The sequence below is a fragment of the Cricetulus griseus genome, assembly GCF_003668045.3.
Source record: "Cricetulus griseus strain 17A/GY chromosome 1 unlocalized genomic scaffold, alternate assembly CriGri-PICRH-1.0 chr1_1, whole genome shotgun sequence".
Taxonomy (NCBI): Eukaryota; Metazoa; Chordata; class Mammalia; order Rodentia; family Cricetidae; genus Cricetulus; species Cricetulus griseus.
Window position 1 is genome coordinate 62,591,369 of NW_023276807.1, and position 18,074 is coordinate 62,609,442.

An 18,074-nucleotide genomic window follows, 5' to 3' on the forward strand; every position below is an offset into this window, starting at 1 on the left:
TGAAGAAGATGAGAGACTGCTAGGGGGAGATATATTCCAGAGGGATTGCGGCCACTCCGGGTGGCAGTGGTAGCAAAACTAATGATGCTTGGGGATGGGGGAGAATGGGGTTCCTGCTCCATTTATGGAAAGGTAGAAGGTCCAAGAAGAAGAAAGAGTAAAGTTGAGGGGGTCATATGTGATTAGTGAAGAACTGGCAGACACTGAGCAGTAGTGTGAGGGTTCTAGTATTGTGCAGTCCAAAGGGTACCCGGTCCCCACCCTGGCTCCTATCCTCCAAAATGGGCAGGTCCCTGACTCAGTCCAAATTGAGTTTAGGCCTAGCTCAACCTAGAATATAGGAGGATTTTTGGCAGTTAGATAAAAGCAAGCACTTTTCACTTGTGAAATTGGTTCCCATCAACCAAAGGAGTCCTTTTGCTTTCCTGTGGCAGACGGGACATATGGCTGTCCATCAACATGTAACTGGGCTGCATGTCAAAGCCCATGCTAGCCTCCAGGCTCCATCAGTCCCCATTTGCAAGCATGCATTAAACATTTCAAAGCCCCCACCCCAGTCTCCTTCCTGCTCCAGTACTCACCTTCCTCATAATAACCACATCCCATTCTCACCATTCCACACTTGCACGGTTGCTCTCCTGCTCCCTCACTATGCTCTAGTCTCTCAATCATTTGCTATTCTCCCTTCTCTCCCAGATGCGTAGCCCTTGCCATGTCCAGTTGGCTTTGTTTTCTCTCTACTCTAGACTCTTCCAGGTGCCTCTGGATGTTCTCTCTTATCCACAATAAAAACCTTAACTATACCATGGAGTGGGGATGTCAGCAGTTCCTTTACTGTGCTCCCTCACATACAAGTCTTTCTGCAAGTTGACCGTGAGTATCCCAGTCTCTCATTTGGTTTATCCTAGCTGCGTAACTCCCATAAGAATAGACTGGCACAGAATCAAGTATGGATACCTACGTTTGTAAAGAATACACTTCTGGAGCCAGGCAGTGGTGGCACACACCTTTAATTTTAGCAGAGGCAGGTGGATCTCTGTGAATTCGAGGACAGCCTGGTCTACAGAGCGAATTCCAGGACAGCCAAGAATACACATGGAAACCTGTCTCAAAACAAACAAACAACAGCAACAAAAACAACAAAAACTCAAGACAAAACAGAATACTTTTAAAGTTTTGCCCACCATGATTTTTTTTGTGTGTTTTCCTGTATGTGCACATCTGTGTGTCATTCCTCAGAAGCGTCCCAACTTGTTTCCCAAGACTGCATTCCTTATTGGGATCTGCCCATTCGGCCAGCTTGGCCCAGAGATCTGCAGCAGCCACCTCCCCAGTGACAGGAAGGATTACAAATTCATGCAGCATACCAGGCTTTTCAGGTAGGCCCTGGATTTGAACCCAGGTCTTCATGTGCAGCAGCAAGTACTTTAGCAATTGTAACTCTCCCTGACCCCTCTTAAGTCTTTTGTCACAGAAAGCTGTGGGTTATGACACGGGAAAAAGTGTCTTAAAAGTACATCTGCAGCTTGTTTTCACAGTATAATCCTACAGGATTAAATTAACCCAATATTAATGTAGTACATTCTTGGGTGAGGAGAAAAGAGCACGAGAGTCAACATAACACAAGTAGCCAAGGCGGCTGCTCCCATTGGCAATGAGCTGATGGCCTTTGACATGACCTCTAGGCGGAGGATCAAAGGAAAACCATACTGACTGGCAGACTATCACAATTTTTATCAACTATGAAAACGATACATGTTTAAAGATGGCCTTAAATGCACAGAAAATAATGTTAACGATGCATGTGTGCTTGGTGCAACATATCCAATGGGATTAGCCGAACATGTTTCATCCTAAGCAAATCCATCTGTGCAAACAATCTCTGGAGCTTTTTTTTTCTCTTTTTTTCTTTTTTCTTTTTGGCTTCTGAGCCATCAAGAACATAGTTCATATCACTCTTCAGTTAAACACACAGCAATACTCCCTGGCATGTGAGAAAACCCAGTTTGTGTTTTTAGCTCAAGCCTGTTCTGATCTTCTTTCCACCGGAGGCTGGGAGTTTATTCTAAAGGCCGCCATCCTCCACTAGCCTTCGCCTCACCACACTCTCTGAGTGGTTCTCAGTGTGAGAATCACTTGCTGGCTCTCAGAGTCACTTCAGTGCATGTAAGTGTAGGCACAGCTGCTCATGCCATCACCTCAGATGAAACAGATCTAGCAAACACCTCATTTTAAAATGAACGATGAGCACAAGGCTTACCCATTCGTAAGAAAGAATCCAGCATCCTCGAGCGATCCCCATCAGCACATTTAGGGTGCGGACAGACTTCCCCACCAGCACATGGGTGGTGGACTCGCAGACCTCAGGTGTGAATGAAAAGCCTTTCAGTGTGTTCACCACTTGGATGATGAGGCTCTGCTTCCTGTGGACCAGAGAGTTAACAGTCAGCCGTCATGCTGTATGTCCATTAGACAGTCATAGGCTCAGAGTCTGGCTTCATTTTAGTCACAGCACTCAAACCTTGGTTTCTTTACAAACAGGAACATGGGATTTGGGGAAACAAGAACTTTTCAGATCTCAATTCCAAGCCCTGGAAGCTATCTATTGTGTCTCCAGGGTCACACAGGCATAGGGACAGCATCAGCATTGGAAGTCAGACTCTTGACACCAGTCTACTGGAACACCAGATCATGCACTTTCATGCATTTTTGAACCAATGTGTACATGCTCTTCTAAAATATGTATGTGTGTGCATGTGAGGCGTGATGTGTGTGGAGGTCAGAGGGCAACTAGTGGGGGTAGGTTCTTTCCTTCTTCCATGAGGGTTCTCACAATGAACTCAGGTCATCAGGTTTGGCAGTAGAGCTTTTCTCACAAGCATCCAACTAGCCCAGGACCCGGATTATTATTTGCTTATTTTACTTTGAAAATGTAACATTATTGGAGTGTCAAACACAAGTTTTTCCCATTAAAAGAGAAGAAATGGACTCTAATTATCTCTTTAATTCCCTGTCATTCTCTTAATGGCTGGCATGCCTTTCTCTTTTGTTTTTCAAGATGTTCCTCTAGAATCCTTACTCAGGCCCTCAGTTCTAATCTGCCTGCTTCTTTCTTTTACAGTGTGCTTGCTAATACCCTGCCCAGCTTTGTGTGAAAATCTCCAGTGAATCACAAGCTGTGAGCAGGGCCTTCTGGACATGTCATGTCAGTGGGGACATGACAATGGTATCACAATGGGTGGCCTGCTGTGCCCCATGCTTTTGACGCCTGAGTCTTATCTCAGGGATAGAGCCTCTCAAGAGCTCAGTCTCTCCCTGTGAGAATGGCTGACCTTGCTCAACTCTAATCTTAGGGCTCCACAGAGTGGAGATGGCCTCTCCCCAACCAACCTGGAGACACTATGCTTGTTAGCATCTCAGAGGGGATTAAGTTTAGAACTTCACTTCGGAATATCTGATCTCTTCTGTTCCAAGCCTGGCAGCTACCAGCAGCTCATGGATGTGCTAATTGGGAACAACTGCCTTTTTATGGCCTTGTTAATCAACATGGAATCAGTCTGTCCAAGGTCTCCTTAAGATATGCAAGAAGTGTAAGATGAGAAGGGATCAGGGGATGGAGCAGCCAAAATGAAAATTTTTCTTTTTAAATCTTTTAATGAGAAAAATAACAGGCTATCATTTTTTTAACTTACAGAATCCCAAGGACTTTATTACATTCATATTCAGTATTTCTAGAGCAGACTAAAGTGTTCATGACACATCAAAGGTATTAATAAAAACAAGAGGGCTCCTCTTCTGTGATACATGGCATACAGTGTTTAAAACATCAGTGCTTTTGTTTGCACACCATGGACAGGAAAAGGAGTCCACCACAAAAAGTAGTCTATGGCACATGCTTCCCGCAGCATGTTTTCACTGAAACGGCCCAATGTTTTGATGAATGTCTTAAAACCTCAAGACCCATGATTGATACAAAAAAAAATGTGGTTTTCCTCTTTAAGCACAAATTTGAAAATCCGTTACAAGGAATATAGTATTATATATTTTTGTTGGATGTTCTTTATTGTGCTAAATGTTTAAGGGAGATGATAAGAGCAAGCCAGCAAGCCATTAACCCTTCCACGAGATACAGGGATATCTCCCTTAGATCACATGGTGTTTCTTCAAGATATATAAGGAAATGTTTCGACCTGTACTGCTCAGTTTATTGAACATTCATGGGGTGAGGGGTGAACAAATAAAACCATTAGGAATTAAGCAAGCACAGAGGACAGAAATAAATAAATAAAATCTCTTAATGCTATGCAAAGGACCCAAAAAGCTTTTTGCACTCAATAGCCCACATTTAACTACATTTTCAATTTCCAATGATCTTCTAACCCCATACTAGTTACGCTGAGTAAAAGTGATCTAGTCCAGCTCTGCGAATGTCCTGAAGGCACAAAAACCTACAGTATATACAAGAGAAGGCTAAATTTTACAATGAATAGAAAGTTATCAAAACAACAAGTACTTACTCAGATGGCATGCTTGTCATGACTAATGTTCTCATTGGCTGAAGATTTAAAAAAAAAAAAAAAAAGCCAGTCAAAAATATATGAAAATTTTCCCACAGAAATAAAGTTTAATAAGTTTTTCAAACAGTTATATCACTTAAACACAAACATTTAAGCACACACACACACACACACACACACACACACACACACACACACACATATATAAAAGAACTTTATATTCTTGGAAAAAAACATCGGGAGATGGAAATTTAGATACTATGCTAAAACCAATCTAAAAAAACCAAACCAAACAAAAACAAAATGAAAAATCCAGACATGATGGAGAAGAGCATGAAGGCCCACAGAGGACCTCCAGATGAGTCAAAGCGCAAACTTTAAAGTTAGGAAGGAGTGAGAAAGGTGCTTTAAAGGCTGGCCCACTCTTCTGAAAGTTATGAGCTACTATGTTCTCATTTCAAACACACTTCTGTATAATACTGTTTATAGTCAGGAGGGCCCAGCAAACCTCACACCTTCGGCGATCGTCTGCTGTGAAGAAAACTGCACCTATTAATTGTTGGTGGTAGCTGTTGAGACAGGGTCTCACAATACAGAACTTCAGTGTGCTATGTAACCAAGGCTGACTTGGAACTCCCAATCCTCCTGCTTTGGGTACTACCAGATCCTGTCCAACAAGGTATTTTAGACATTTTAACTTAGTGTAATCTTGTTGGTCAGTTCTGGACATGTCTGTGGGGAAGTACCTAACTTAAGCTAACAGAGACAGAGACCCACCTTAAAGGTGAGTGGATACTGTTCCATTGACTGGGGTCTCAGACAGAATAAAGAGAAGAAAGTCAGCTAAGCACCAGAATTCACTGTCTCTGCTTTCTGCATGCAGATGCAGTGAGCTGCCTCAAGTTCCTGCTTTCCCGGCCACAATGGACTGTGTCTTCAAACTGTGGGCCTTCCTTAAGATGCTCCTCAGGATGACAACAGTGTGTACACTACAGAAAATGCAAATGCCATGGAAATAAGCTTAGATACATGAGTACCCTAGGTTTTTTTTTTTTCCCTAGAATTTGCTGTCTTTCAGCCAGTGTATATTCCATGGGATTGTGTGAAGTCACCACACACACACACACACACACACACACACACACACACACACACACACACCTTTGCAATTGAAGGGAGGTGCCTCACTTGTTCTTGAACGGAGAAGGCACAGTGAGGAGGGAAATACAAAAGGCCTCTGGCACTGATACTCTGGGAAGGGGCCTCGGCACTGTACACTTAGGGAAGATGGAGACTGAAGGATGCAGAGGGTATATGGATCTAAAAGATATCCAGAGGAAGAGCTCTGAGGATGACAGTTAAGCTAATAGACTACTACTTCCCTGTCCTTTTAGCTATCCTTCCGGAACATTACAGTTTCTTGTTCTGTACTTCTGATAACCAGTGTGGAATAACAACAACACAGCTTTCTAGTTCTGGACACATAGGGCCTGGGTGTGGAAAACTCCAGTCATCCAACATTATTTTGTCTGAGCCAAGACTGTCCTTTAGTGACATCTCTGATAGGGTGGGGGTCAGACAGTCCACGGGGCCACAGCTGCAGGGAGGGAGATTGGCAATTAGAGGCCAGGCACCCCCTTTCCTCACCCACCTCGTCCCTGTCCCTCGTCCCCTGCCCACCACAGCTTTTCTTCCTTCACAAGCTTGTTCTCTAGAGTAGCCATATGGGTTTAAATACCAGCCATGTCAGTACATGGCCAGCGATTCCCAGCTTCCTATGTGTGTAGTCTCTAATCTCTAGACTCCAGTGCTCTGCTGGCATCACGGTTCTACTTGGAGGTCTAGCAAGGATTTTCAATTTAATTTGGTCAAAAACTAAACCACTGCACTGGCCAGACAATTAGGAAAGAAAAAGAAATAAAAGAGACCAAAACTGGAAAGCAAGTAGTAAAACTACTTCTACCCACAGATCGGATTTTACATGGGTTGTTTTTCTGGCTTTTTAATAAAAAGTAACCACCACAAGAACTAAGTAAATTCAACAAGGCTTCAAGAAAAAAGATCAACACACAAAACCAGTTATTCTTCTACAAATTAGTAATGAACAATCAGAAAAGTGTATTAGGGAAACAATTCCACTGACAACAGTATGAAAAAAAAAGCCAAATAAATTCAATAGAGAAGGCACAATATTGTCTACTGAAAATGAAAACTGTTGTTGAAGGGTAGGGGAGAAGGCTTAGTGGAATAAACTGCTTGCTGTACAAGTGTGAAGGCTGGAGGTCAGATCTCCAGGAACAAAGCAAATACCGCACAGGCATCTGTAACCCCTTATTCAGAAGCCACAGATATGATCAGAGCAAGTCGACTAGCTAGATTAGCTAAATCCTGAACGATGGGTACAAAAGAAAGACCTTTACTAAGTATATAAGGTGGAGAGGGAGCAAGGAGACACCTAATGTCAACATCTGGCGTCCCCTACAACTCAATTAAAAAAAAAAATCAAATGCTGGAGAGATGACTCCTTGGTTAGGAGCACTGGCTGCTCTTCCAAAGAACCATGTTTCTTCCCGGCACCTATATGGCAGTTTACGACTAGCTGTATATCCCATTCCGGGAGACCTAATGGCCTCTTCTGACCTTCTAGGCCCCAAACACACATGTGTTACACAGAAATACATGCAGACAAAGTGTACACACAGATAAAAAAGAAGTATTATATGCCTTCATCCAGCAGCTGGTGGAAGTAGAAGCAGGCACCCATAACTAATCACCAATCTAAACTGGAACCCAGATGCAGAGAAGGACCAGTGAAGAGCACAGAGGTCCAGACCAGGCTGGTGAAACACACAGAAACAGCTGACCTGAACATCTGGGAACTCTTGCTCCCCAGTCTGATAGCTGGAATACCAGCATGGGACTGATCCAGACCCCAGGAACATGGGTTTCTGTGAGGAAACCTCAGAAATCTATGGGACCTCCTGTAGAAGCCCAGTATTTATCCCTAGCATAGGTGTGGACTTTGGGAGCCCATTCCATATAGAGGAATACTCCCCGAGCCAAGACACACGGTGGTGGGCCTAGGCCCTATCCCATAGGATATGAAAGACTCTGATGACACCTTATGGAAGGCCTCACCATCCAGGGGGAAGCAGAAAAGATATGTGACAGATAAGGTTTTAGTTGGGGGGGGGTAGGGGAGGACAGGTGGGAGAAGGGAACTGGGATTGTCATGTAAAACAATCCTGTTTCTAATTCAAATAAAAAAAGTTGGGAAAAAAAAAGAAGTATTCAAAAAAGATCAAAACCTCAATTTAAAAAGTAAGCAAGCATCTCGAAGAGACAGGGCTCCAAAGAAAAGAAGCAAATGGTCATCAAGCAAACAGAAAGATGTTACATATCCCCAGTAACCAGGGAAACCACTAAGACCCCATTGAGATGATAGATCATGCCCATTATATTGGCTGTTTAAGAACCAGCACAATAGAAAACAACAGGCTTGATGGGAATATGAAGAAGTTGGAGACTCAGACACAGCTGGAGGGAAGGAAAATTTAGGGAATAGTTTGTTAATTGCTCCAAAAGTCAAATGTGTCATGACCAAGAGCAACTTACACAGAGAGCCAGCACACCACCACTTATCTGGCTGCAGAGGTCACAGCACACTGCTTATTTGCCCACATAAGTTAGAGACTTGAAATATATCCAGTATGACTTCTCCCACTAACCAAGGGAACTCCTAAGAACATGACAGATATTGGTATCTGTAAATGTTAGAGATGAATTTTAAAAAAAATGAATACTGTTGACGGATGGAGAAATGTTGTATGACAAAGTAAATATAGTCCCAAAGGCAACAACTGTATGAACTCAAAGCTGAAGATGAGAACTGCCAAACCTGATTGTAATATACAACAGTTAATGTTGATAGAGTTTAGAGTCACCATGGAGACAGACCTCTGGACCTGGCTGGGAGGCATTAACTAGATTAACTGAGGTGGAAAGACTCATCCTAAATGTGGGCAGCACCTGATGGGCTGGAGCCCAGGCTGAGGAGAGCAGGCTGAGCAGCAGGGTTCATTTCTCCCTGTTCTGGGCTGTGGTTGCCATGTGACCAGCTGTCCTCAGCTCCTGCCACCTTGTCCTCCCCACCATGATGGACTGCACTCACAGACTTCGAGCCCCAATAAACACTTTCTCTCTTAAGTTGCTACAAGACAAGTAACTTAGTTTATGAAACAAATGATCTTCGTTTATGGACATGCAAAGTCCACCCAGCAGAGTTTCAACTGATCCTTCTCTACCTTAGTTTGAGTCTTCAATGTCCCACAAAAGCTTACGTGCTGACGTTGAAGGTAGTGGGACTTTTAAGACATAGTGAGAGGTCTTTAGGACAACGGGGGAGGGGGATTACAGGAGTACCCCTCCCCCATGCTCACTTCTGTTTCCCTGCCACAAATATGAGCAGTTTTCCTCCACCATAAACTCTTACTATGGTGTGTCACCACAGGCCAAAGCCATTGGGCCAGGTGGCTGCTGAACTGTGAGACAAAATAAACACTTCTCTTCTTAAGAGAACAGACTCAGATAGTTTGTTACAGTAAACCGAAGCTGACTAGCACACTTCACCACTGGGGAAACTAATACCAAAGCCATTTCAGCATGCCGGACAATCTAAAATTGACTTCAAGGGCAAGCTGAGGCACACAGAGTGTGAGAAGCCCACAGCCAAAACAAGGATGGCTATCAAAGAAAACCATGAACTCTAGTTGCCCAGAGTATGTGTTTCCAAAATGGTGTTCAATGGATTTGGTTTTACAGACTGAAGAGAGGAACAAGAAAAGGGTTTAGCCAAACATGGACCTAAAATGGCAATCAGTCATTAGTTATGGGTATGTGACAGCAAAGCAGGGCACACTTTCCTCTAAGTCACTATTGCTCTCCTGGCATCAGGACAGCTGTACAGAGCTAAGGGTTAGTGGAAGGCTGAAATTAGGCAGGTGACTCATAGCCTATAGCCTCTGGGTACCATTCATTCTCTTTTCTCTCATTGAGTTGTTTATTGTCCTTTGAGTAGGAGACAAGGGCTTTCTGGCTCCCTCACAAATTAATGTGTTGAATATTCATTTTATATTAGTGCAAGATTCATGTCTGTACCTTTAAAAATATCCTTTTCTGTTTTGAAAGTCTACTGAAATGCCCAGTAGACTCTGAAGGAGGCCAGTGAGCTACACCAATACAGGAAAACACTACCCCTGTATACTGCTCAGGGCCAAGCCTGAGACCCCCACAGCAGTGTGCCCTCGGCATCAGGCTTAGGCCTGTGACATCACAGCAGGGCTCCCCAGGAAGCTCGGACGCAGACACATCTTTTATTGGCTTTTGAAGCTGAGTCTCTAGAACTTTGCTAACCATTTTTCTCATTTTAAATTTTGTTCTCAATTAGCTTTTGTTTTTATTTGCTTAGATAAAGTGCTCCCTGCTGGGGAAAGCGATGTGTAGGAATTTGACTGTTTGGTATGGTCAGTTGATGTCCTAGATAAATGGAATCTAGTCTCTTCTGAGGAAGAGGAAATAGAGGGGCTGGTTTGTTAATTAAGCTTTAGCTGTTAAGTCACAGTAAATTAGGTCTGAGGATGCTTCAGTACCTAGAGTCCTTACACAATGAATTATGATAATCTAAGTGTGTAAGCTCAGCAAAAGCCTAACTTAGTGGTAAAACTTGCGATAAGCAGCCAAGTTCCAGCCGGGCACAGCGGCAGGGGTTTCAGTCAATGGCAGGTAGCTGGGTGGATGATCAGGCCTTGTTCAGATGTGGCGAATACCCAAGCTACACCCATCAGACTACTGATGGCCCCTCTGACTTCTGCCTGCAGATGCTGTCTTCTGTGTTCCAGAGTGGATATCTCTGAACCAGGCTGCCCAGCTCACAAACTGCTCTTTGCTTGATTAACTTCTGTTCAGTTTACTCTGTCAATGCTTTATCAGGTGATCATGTGACAGTGCCTTCTAGGTTGGTGTACCTGCTAATCTTTCCTGGTACCCGAGTCATAGGCTAGCCCTTCCTTGGATTCAAGACCCACAGACTTGCACTTTAAGTTTTGAGTTTATTTGGACTGGATAGGGTCCAGGACTGGATTATGGCCAATGATTATCTAAGCTGGGTTCAGTTAGAGGCATTAGAAGTTCAGCAGCTTGGAGAAAAAAAGGCCTGGGCTCACATCGTGGATAATAGTTTGAAGAGGGACCAGCAGGATCATCCAAATCCACAGGCTGGACGATGCTGACTTGGAATTTTTCAAGCTGAAGAAACAGGTGAACCTTGCCCTGAATACAGTGCTGGTGCCGTGCTGGAAAGATTTCAGCTGAGGAAATTGTTCACTTTATGTAGCGTTTTACAGAGAGTCTAAATGCTCCACAAACAGTGAGATGCATTTCTGACATGCAAATGAAACTATTTCTATAAAAAGGTGTGTGTGAGTGCGTGCTCCAGTGTGTGCACGTGTGTGGTATGGTGTGTGTGTGTGTGTGCCTGCCAGAAGAGGACATTGGATCCCTGAAGCTGGAGTTACAGGCAGTTGTGAGGCAACAGTGGTGGGGCAACAGTGTGTGTGTGGCTACTAAGCCTCCTCTGTTCCCCCTATGAAAATCCTAAAGAAGTACTTGATAACGGAAAAAAATCTTTTTAAATTTTATGTGTATGTGTGTTTTGCCTGCATTTATGTCTGTGTAGCACGTGTACAGCTGGTGCCCTTTGAGAGGACAAAAGAGGGTTGCAGATCTTCTGGAACTAGAGTTACAGATGGCTCTGAGTCGCCGTGTGGGTGTTGGGAAATACAACTTGGGTCTCTGGAAGAGTCGCCAGTGTTGTTTAACTGCTGAACCATCTCTTCAGCTCCAACAGAAAATATTTTATTGACAGTTATCTCAGGCTTCATCTTCTCTCTACCCTTACCTACCCTGTTCGGTGACCTCAGAATGCCCCAGCCTTGTCCTTTAGTCACTTTCTCAGTTAAATGACAGGAAGAAAAGTTGAGTTCCCTGACTGGGCCCTCCAATTAGTGGGTGTTTCTTGAATCTCCCTTGGGCTTTGGCCAAAGTCTTAAGCATCACACAGAGAGACTGTCTTGGAAAGGCACCGCAGGGGCTTTGTCTGCAACACTGTGAACTCGGTATTCTAGCTGAAAAACACAAAAGGAGTTTGAAAGCTACCCCCAACCCGCTTTAATTTCTGCTGCCCCCTCCTTCTTAAAAAGAGAAGAAAATCAAGTGGGCCATGATCTATAGATGGATTTACTAAGGCTTACATCTTGACCAGCTCAGTAAGAACAAAGAATTATTCAACTGATTGGAGCCTGTGACTTGTAAGTCAATCACCATGGTGACAGCAGAATCAGTGGGAGCTCAATTTTGGTCAGGCAAAGCTGGAAGGCTGATCAGTCCTTTGTGAGGCTCCACCTTGTAATTTCTTCCTTTCTGAAGGTCACAATTCTTCTGAAGTGTCGCTAACAGGTTTGAGTTTCACATTTGTGTGGCACTTGTGTACTGGCTTGTTAATAAAGAGGCATGCTCTTTCCCCTGCTGAACTGTCAGTTCCTCTTAGGAGGCTCACCCATGGTACCCTCTGAGGGGAGGTGAAGGCCCTGCTGACCTTGGCAGGCATCAGCAAGCTCTGATGATGATGAGCAGAAACCTGTAGGTGAAGTGACTTCCCCCATGCTATTGCTACTGGAGACCCACAGAATAACAAACCAGAGTACATTACACAAAACGATAGAGTAAAAGAAAAGACTGTTGCTAGGAGCTCCAGGAAAACTTTGCAGTGTCCATGTCACTGGTGTTACATGACAGGCCACATGCATGACCTTTTCTGTATGGATGTCTCACCTGAGAGCTACTTTAATGAACTATTCCCAAGTGCTACATAGCTAATAATCACACTGAAAGTGTTAAAGATCTTCACAGTATAATTACCTAGGAATATAAGTCATGCCTTAGTCATCTGCCCATATGACCTTTGCTCTATGTAAAATTTCAGTGATGGAAATAAAAACTGAGCAAGTTTTGGTACTTGATTCTCTTCAATGACAATAATCTGAAGGTTCTACATCCAATGAGATCCTGGGTGTGAGATAACATTCACAATGCAAAAATCTAATTAGAATTAGGAAACTTTGATTAATGTTACTAGAAAAGACCAGAAGAACAAATTAACATTTAGAAGGCTTGACACATTAAATATTAAAAAGTCAAGTGGGGATTTATTTATATCTCAGAGCTGGATGGCTATAACACCTACTCTGATTTTACTGGAAGCCAGTTCTCCATGGCCAAGCTGAACTTTATCTGAGTCTCATGTCCTGTAGAAAATATAGTTCTGGTTAAGAATTCCCCTTTTGTGTTCTGACAAGACTTTCCCTGATCTCAGAATCCAAAATAATGCCCCTCACCTTCCTTAGTGACCTAGAAGTCTACTGCCATGTGCCCTCATGTCTGTGAGATAAACTAATAGCCTGTTCTCAAGAACCATGGGTCCTTCCCTCCCTTCCCAAAAATTCTTCATGAAGGGACTCTTCTGTTACAACAGTCCAAACAGGGTGCTGGGATGGTGGCCATGTCTCTCCCCATGTAGCTAGATGGGATCTGGCCCTGCTTCCTCATCTAGGAAAAGGAGTACAGCAGTCCTTGTACTCATCCCTGGAGATCTAGGGACACACCAAAGAATTTAGCTACTGACCCTATGTTTGATGGTGTCACAATAGGAATCTGATTTCAATTCTATTTTGAGTCTGGTGCCAGCTTCTGTTGGTTTCAGGGTCTGGCCTTGTGCTACTCTCTATAAATGAATGGATGTTTACAGAGATCTTGTCTCCACTGTGAAAATAACAGAGAATCTGGCTTGAGAGATCTTTCAGTTTGTCTGCTTTGAGTTCGAAGCAAGTAAGAATTTCATGCTACCAAAAAGTAGATATGCTGTTTTGTACTGCCATAATCATGCCTGATCCATGACAGAAATTTTGGAATCAAAGCTACAAACTCTAGTTCTTTTTTGCATGTGTGCAAGCCACTGTACTGCACAAGGCCCACTATAGGGAGTATTTAAAACTACAGATTGCCTTGGCATTTATTTTTAAAATGCTTAAATTTTTTATTTTTTATTTTATTTTTTTATAAAGAAACGGAGCTCTGCCACCTTTTCTTGGTTTCCAGTTCTACAATCTCACTTGGGATCTCATTTTTGGACTACTCAGATGTCTGTCCTACACAGCCTCTTTACGGTGACTCCCTAAGACACATCTATATGCGCCTCTCTTTCTACTCTCTCTGGCCCTTCTACCCTAGCTTGGCAACCATCTCTGGGTCATAATGTGACCCCAGGGAACTTCTATCTGCTTTCTTTCAACCCCTCAATAAAAGTCCCTATGGGAAACCCACTTGGAAAACAAAGGCATTGATCATGGGTCTCTCTCTCTCTCTCTCTCTCTCTCTCTCTCTCTCTCTCTCTCTGTGTGTGTGTGTGTGTGTGTGTGTGTGTGTGTGTGTGTGTGTATGTATGTATGTGTGTGTGTTCCTCCTCTCTCCCCTCCCTCATTCCCTCTTCATCCCCTGCTTGACTCTTCTAACCTGCCATGCATAGTCTGGGGATGGAAGGATACCTAATCTCTCTGTATCTAATCTTTTTTGTTTGTTTGTTTGTTTTCTGAGACAGGGTTCCTCTGTGTAGCCCTCTGTCTTAGAACTCACTCTGTAGACCATGCTGGCCTGAAAATCAGAGATCTACCATTTGGACCTGGTCACAGGTGCATACCTGAGCCTGTGGTATTTGGTCTGGGGGTCCGGGACAGGCTCACTCTCTTTTGCTCCCGATTGGGTCACGGAGGGCAGCCGGTGTGGATCTTCGGAGCAGGGACTTGCGGCTGTCATCTGCATCACGTGTAAGTGATTTCTCCCCAAATAAACCTCACTTTACAATACTGAATCTATTAATATTGTTCCCACGACATCGGGCACTCACAGTTACTTCTGCCTCCTGAGTGCTTGGATTAAAGGTATGTACCACCACCACACAACACGTACCTAACCTTTAAATGAAATTATTCTTTATTGTAGTACATTGAATTCTCTCCTCCAGTATGAAAACTCGGGGCTACTCCAAGCTGGGATTCCCTTGGGAAATCAACAAAGGCAGGCTCTAGTACCAGAGAGGTAGCACAAACTTAGCATGCATCAGATAAAAGTACGGTAGTGTCTCCTGTATAAATAGCAGTCCTAAGACAGAGTCCTCTGGTCACAGGTCAGACACTAGGCAATATGCTTTCAACCAGGTCAAAGGAACACCTGTGAGAGGCACACCATAGCCACTTGTGTTCAAGAGCACCCATGAGAAGCACACCACAGCCACTTGTGTTCAAGAGCAACTGTGAGAGACACACCAGTTACCTGTGCCCCAACAGCACCTGTGAGAGGCACACCCTAGCCAGACTAATCCAGCTCTCCAAAATCTTCTGTTGGGCAGCAGTGCAGACCATCCTGGTACTGAAGCCCAGTTTATCTGGGGGTTCTCAACCAGGAACCCCCCCCATTCTGTAAACGCCCTCATGAGGGAATGCCACCAAATGAGGTCATATATCTTGGACTGGAGATGCACGGGAAGCTAAAAATTTCCTAGATCCCTGCCCTAAGAAGGTAAGGATAGTGAATGCTCTAAAATGTTTTCAATAATGAGTGGGAGGGGAAGGCATTCCTACTAAACTCAAACATTTTAATAATTCACGCTCACACATCAAGATAAATCTTTGGGAAATGAAATTAATTGAATACTTTAGGTTTGGTGAAAATAAGCTAACCTTCCATTGTACTACTAGCAAAGATTTTAATTCATTCTTTTTATATGTATTTGTCCATAGGTATCTAGATTTACTGGTCTAATATGTGGACCTCTACTAATTTTACTTATATTAATACTTTTAACTATGGCTCTGTCTTAAATCAGGTGTTCAAAATTTCCTGACAGCTTCTGAGATTTTGTCTTCATCAAATCAAACTAAAATAATATTTTGCACCTAAAGCTGTGATATTTCCTGGAAAACCACAAAAGTATGTGTGCTACTTTGTAAGAACACAGACCTGGAAATGGCTGTGTCCACATGACATGTTTCTACTGATAATACACAGGAAACTGTCAAAAAGAAATGCTTTGCCTCCCCCAGGTATCTGTGTAGTGGAATGGAAAGGGAATGGACATTACTTCTACTACTATTTCACTGATATGTGGGGCTTACTCTAGACTAGCAACTCTCTTTGAAGTTCTTGCTGTAATTTTATGCTTGACAGACCGCAAATATGTCTCAGGTTTACTTTATTGCATCTAACTTTTTTTTATAGATGTAATTCCTACTTCTTTTGGAAAATAAGGCTGATCATTACTTACAGACACCTTCCCTAAACTTCATGGTTTGCATACCATGTTCATTCTGACCTCTCCAATGACTGTTAACTCTCACCAGATATTTGGGATTTGAAAATGGCCAGTAATAAGTTAATCACACTCATCTTGAGTTTGCTTTGTTCTGATCCCACCTCCCAGGGGATTAGACTGGGGTTTCCAGAACTCTGAAAAGCAGCAGATGGACTCCAGGAACTGCTAACTAGCCAAGCAGAACAGTTTATTACTATATGTAAATGAGCTAATGGGTGGGAGTGTCCCAGACTTTCAGTCAGATATGGTTGATGTGTCCATGTTCAGTGCTGTGTAGTAGACAGGAGACCATTTCCCTTCTTAGGTTATATGGCTCTCATCATGACTTGATAGACCATATTTTTGTGAACAGAAAGGACGTATTTGGAAATGACTTATTATTCTTTTTCTCTATGTTTGGTTTCTCCAGAATCCAGAAAACATAGTATAACTTTTTTTCAGAGGTTCACATGCAGTTTGTCTTCGCTGTTATCAGGAACAACTTAAACACTGTTCACAATGGCAGCCTTGTCCACAATGTTATATTTGAGGATAATGCTACATTAATGAGCAGCCACCACATATTTAAGGAACCCAAGTTTGCTTTAGGAAGCCAGTGTTTATAATATTCTCTTAGCAAAACAAGAGTGGGACCTGCTTAAGAGATCCTCAGCCTTCAAGTGAGTGAGGAAGTTAATGTGGCAGAGTAGCTATGGGATGTATGGGGGCGACCTGGCAGCAAGCTCCTGCCTGGCTCGGCTTCTAGCCAGAAGAGGCTGTTAAATGTGTAGTGGGACTCTAAGAAGGCCCACAGGGGTTGGAGAGTTGCCTCAGCACATAAGGCACTTGTTTTAACAGAAAGCCTGGGTCTCATTCCCAGCATCTACATGGAGGTTCCTAACCATTCAGAACTCCAGTTCCAGAGGATCCCAGGCCTCCTCAGGCACCAGACATACACAAAGTACACAAACATACATACATGCAAAATACCCACACATAAAATAAACCTTTAAGAAAAAGAGATAAAGAAAATAAAGACCCATAAATCAAATTTAAAATCCTATTGACAAATTGCCATTCTAGCTTCAGTTGTCTATGGCAAATCAATTTAATGATTTGTGACTATGAGTAATCTCTCTAAGAGATAGTCTTTGATCAGTGAGTGAGGGACTACAGAAGAAAATGTATCTGAGGCATGGGGCAGTTTTCAGCATTGCTATTCACTAGAAAAAGAACAGGCAAGACTGAGTCCTGAATAGAAGAGCACCAACTGCAGACACAGCCTCTGGCCCATACAGTCAGCCACACAGTATTAACAGGAACCTCAGAATGAGCCCCACCAGGGGAGGAGTAGCTAATGCACGCACACTAAGCACTGCTGTTAACTTAAGAAAAAGGACTTTCTGAAGTTTCTAAAGTGAATGTTCCAGGGAGTCGAGATGGAGGAAGGAGAATATGTGACATTTGGGAAACTGCAGTTGACTTTGTTTTAGTAAGATCAAAGGTAGGTCAAACCAAACAGATGTACTTGTGTTATTAGTGATAAAGAGAAGCATTTCAGAAATAAAACACTGTAAAAATGGTTTGGGTTTAGGCATCAACTTTCAGATAAACGGTAAAATTACTTTTCCTTTAAAAATGAGTGAACTGGCTGGGCGTTGGTGGCGCATACCTTTAATATCAGCACTTGGGAGGTAGAGGCAAATGGATCTCTGAGTTTGAGGCCAGCCTGATCTACAGAGTTCCAGAACAGACAAGGCTACACAGAAATACCCCGTCTAGGAAAAAACAAACAAAAAACAAAGTGAAACAAAAATAAGTGAACGGAGAAGGTAATCCATGCATTTTCAAACATGACTGACCCTGGTGTAAATCCATGTAAGTACACGAGCACTGTCAGAATTATAAAACATTGTGACTACACAGAAAATGAAAAGGGTAGAGCAACTATGGCAAAGGACAAAGGCTGCCAAAACAAACAAACAAACCAACCCCCTCCCAAGTCTTCATATCACTCCCTTACTTAGCCAGACCCCTGGCAGCTATGTCATTTAAAGTCTCCTCTGGAGGTTAGAGAAATGGCTGAAATGTGAGCTTCA

At 43.1% G+C, this 18,074-nt stretch overlaps 1 protein-coding gene across 2 annotated transcripts in view; it reads right to left on the minus strand.

Annotated features, from left to right (window-relative positions):
- Mcph1 (microcephalin 1) overlaps window positions 1–18,074 on the minus strand; it is a 193,023-nt gene that overhangs the window by 132,659 nt on the left and 42,290 nt on the right. For both annotated transcript variants that reach the window (XM_027389651.2, XM_027389652.2), the window contains exons 10-11: window positions 4,518–4,555; window positions 2,261–2,423 (exon numbers count right to left, since the gene is read on the minus strand). In XM_027389651.2, coding sequence (XP_027245452.1) covers window positions 2,261–2,423; window positions 4,518–4,555 — 201 coding nt within the window. The remainder of the gene's footprint in view (window positions 1–2,260; window positions 2,424–4,517; window positions 4,556–18,074) is intronic.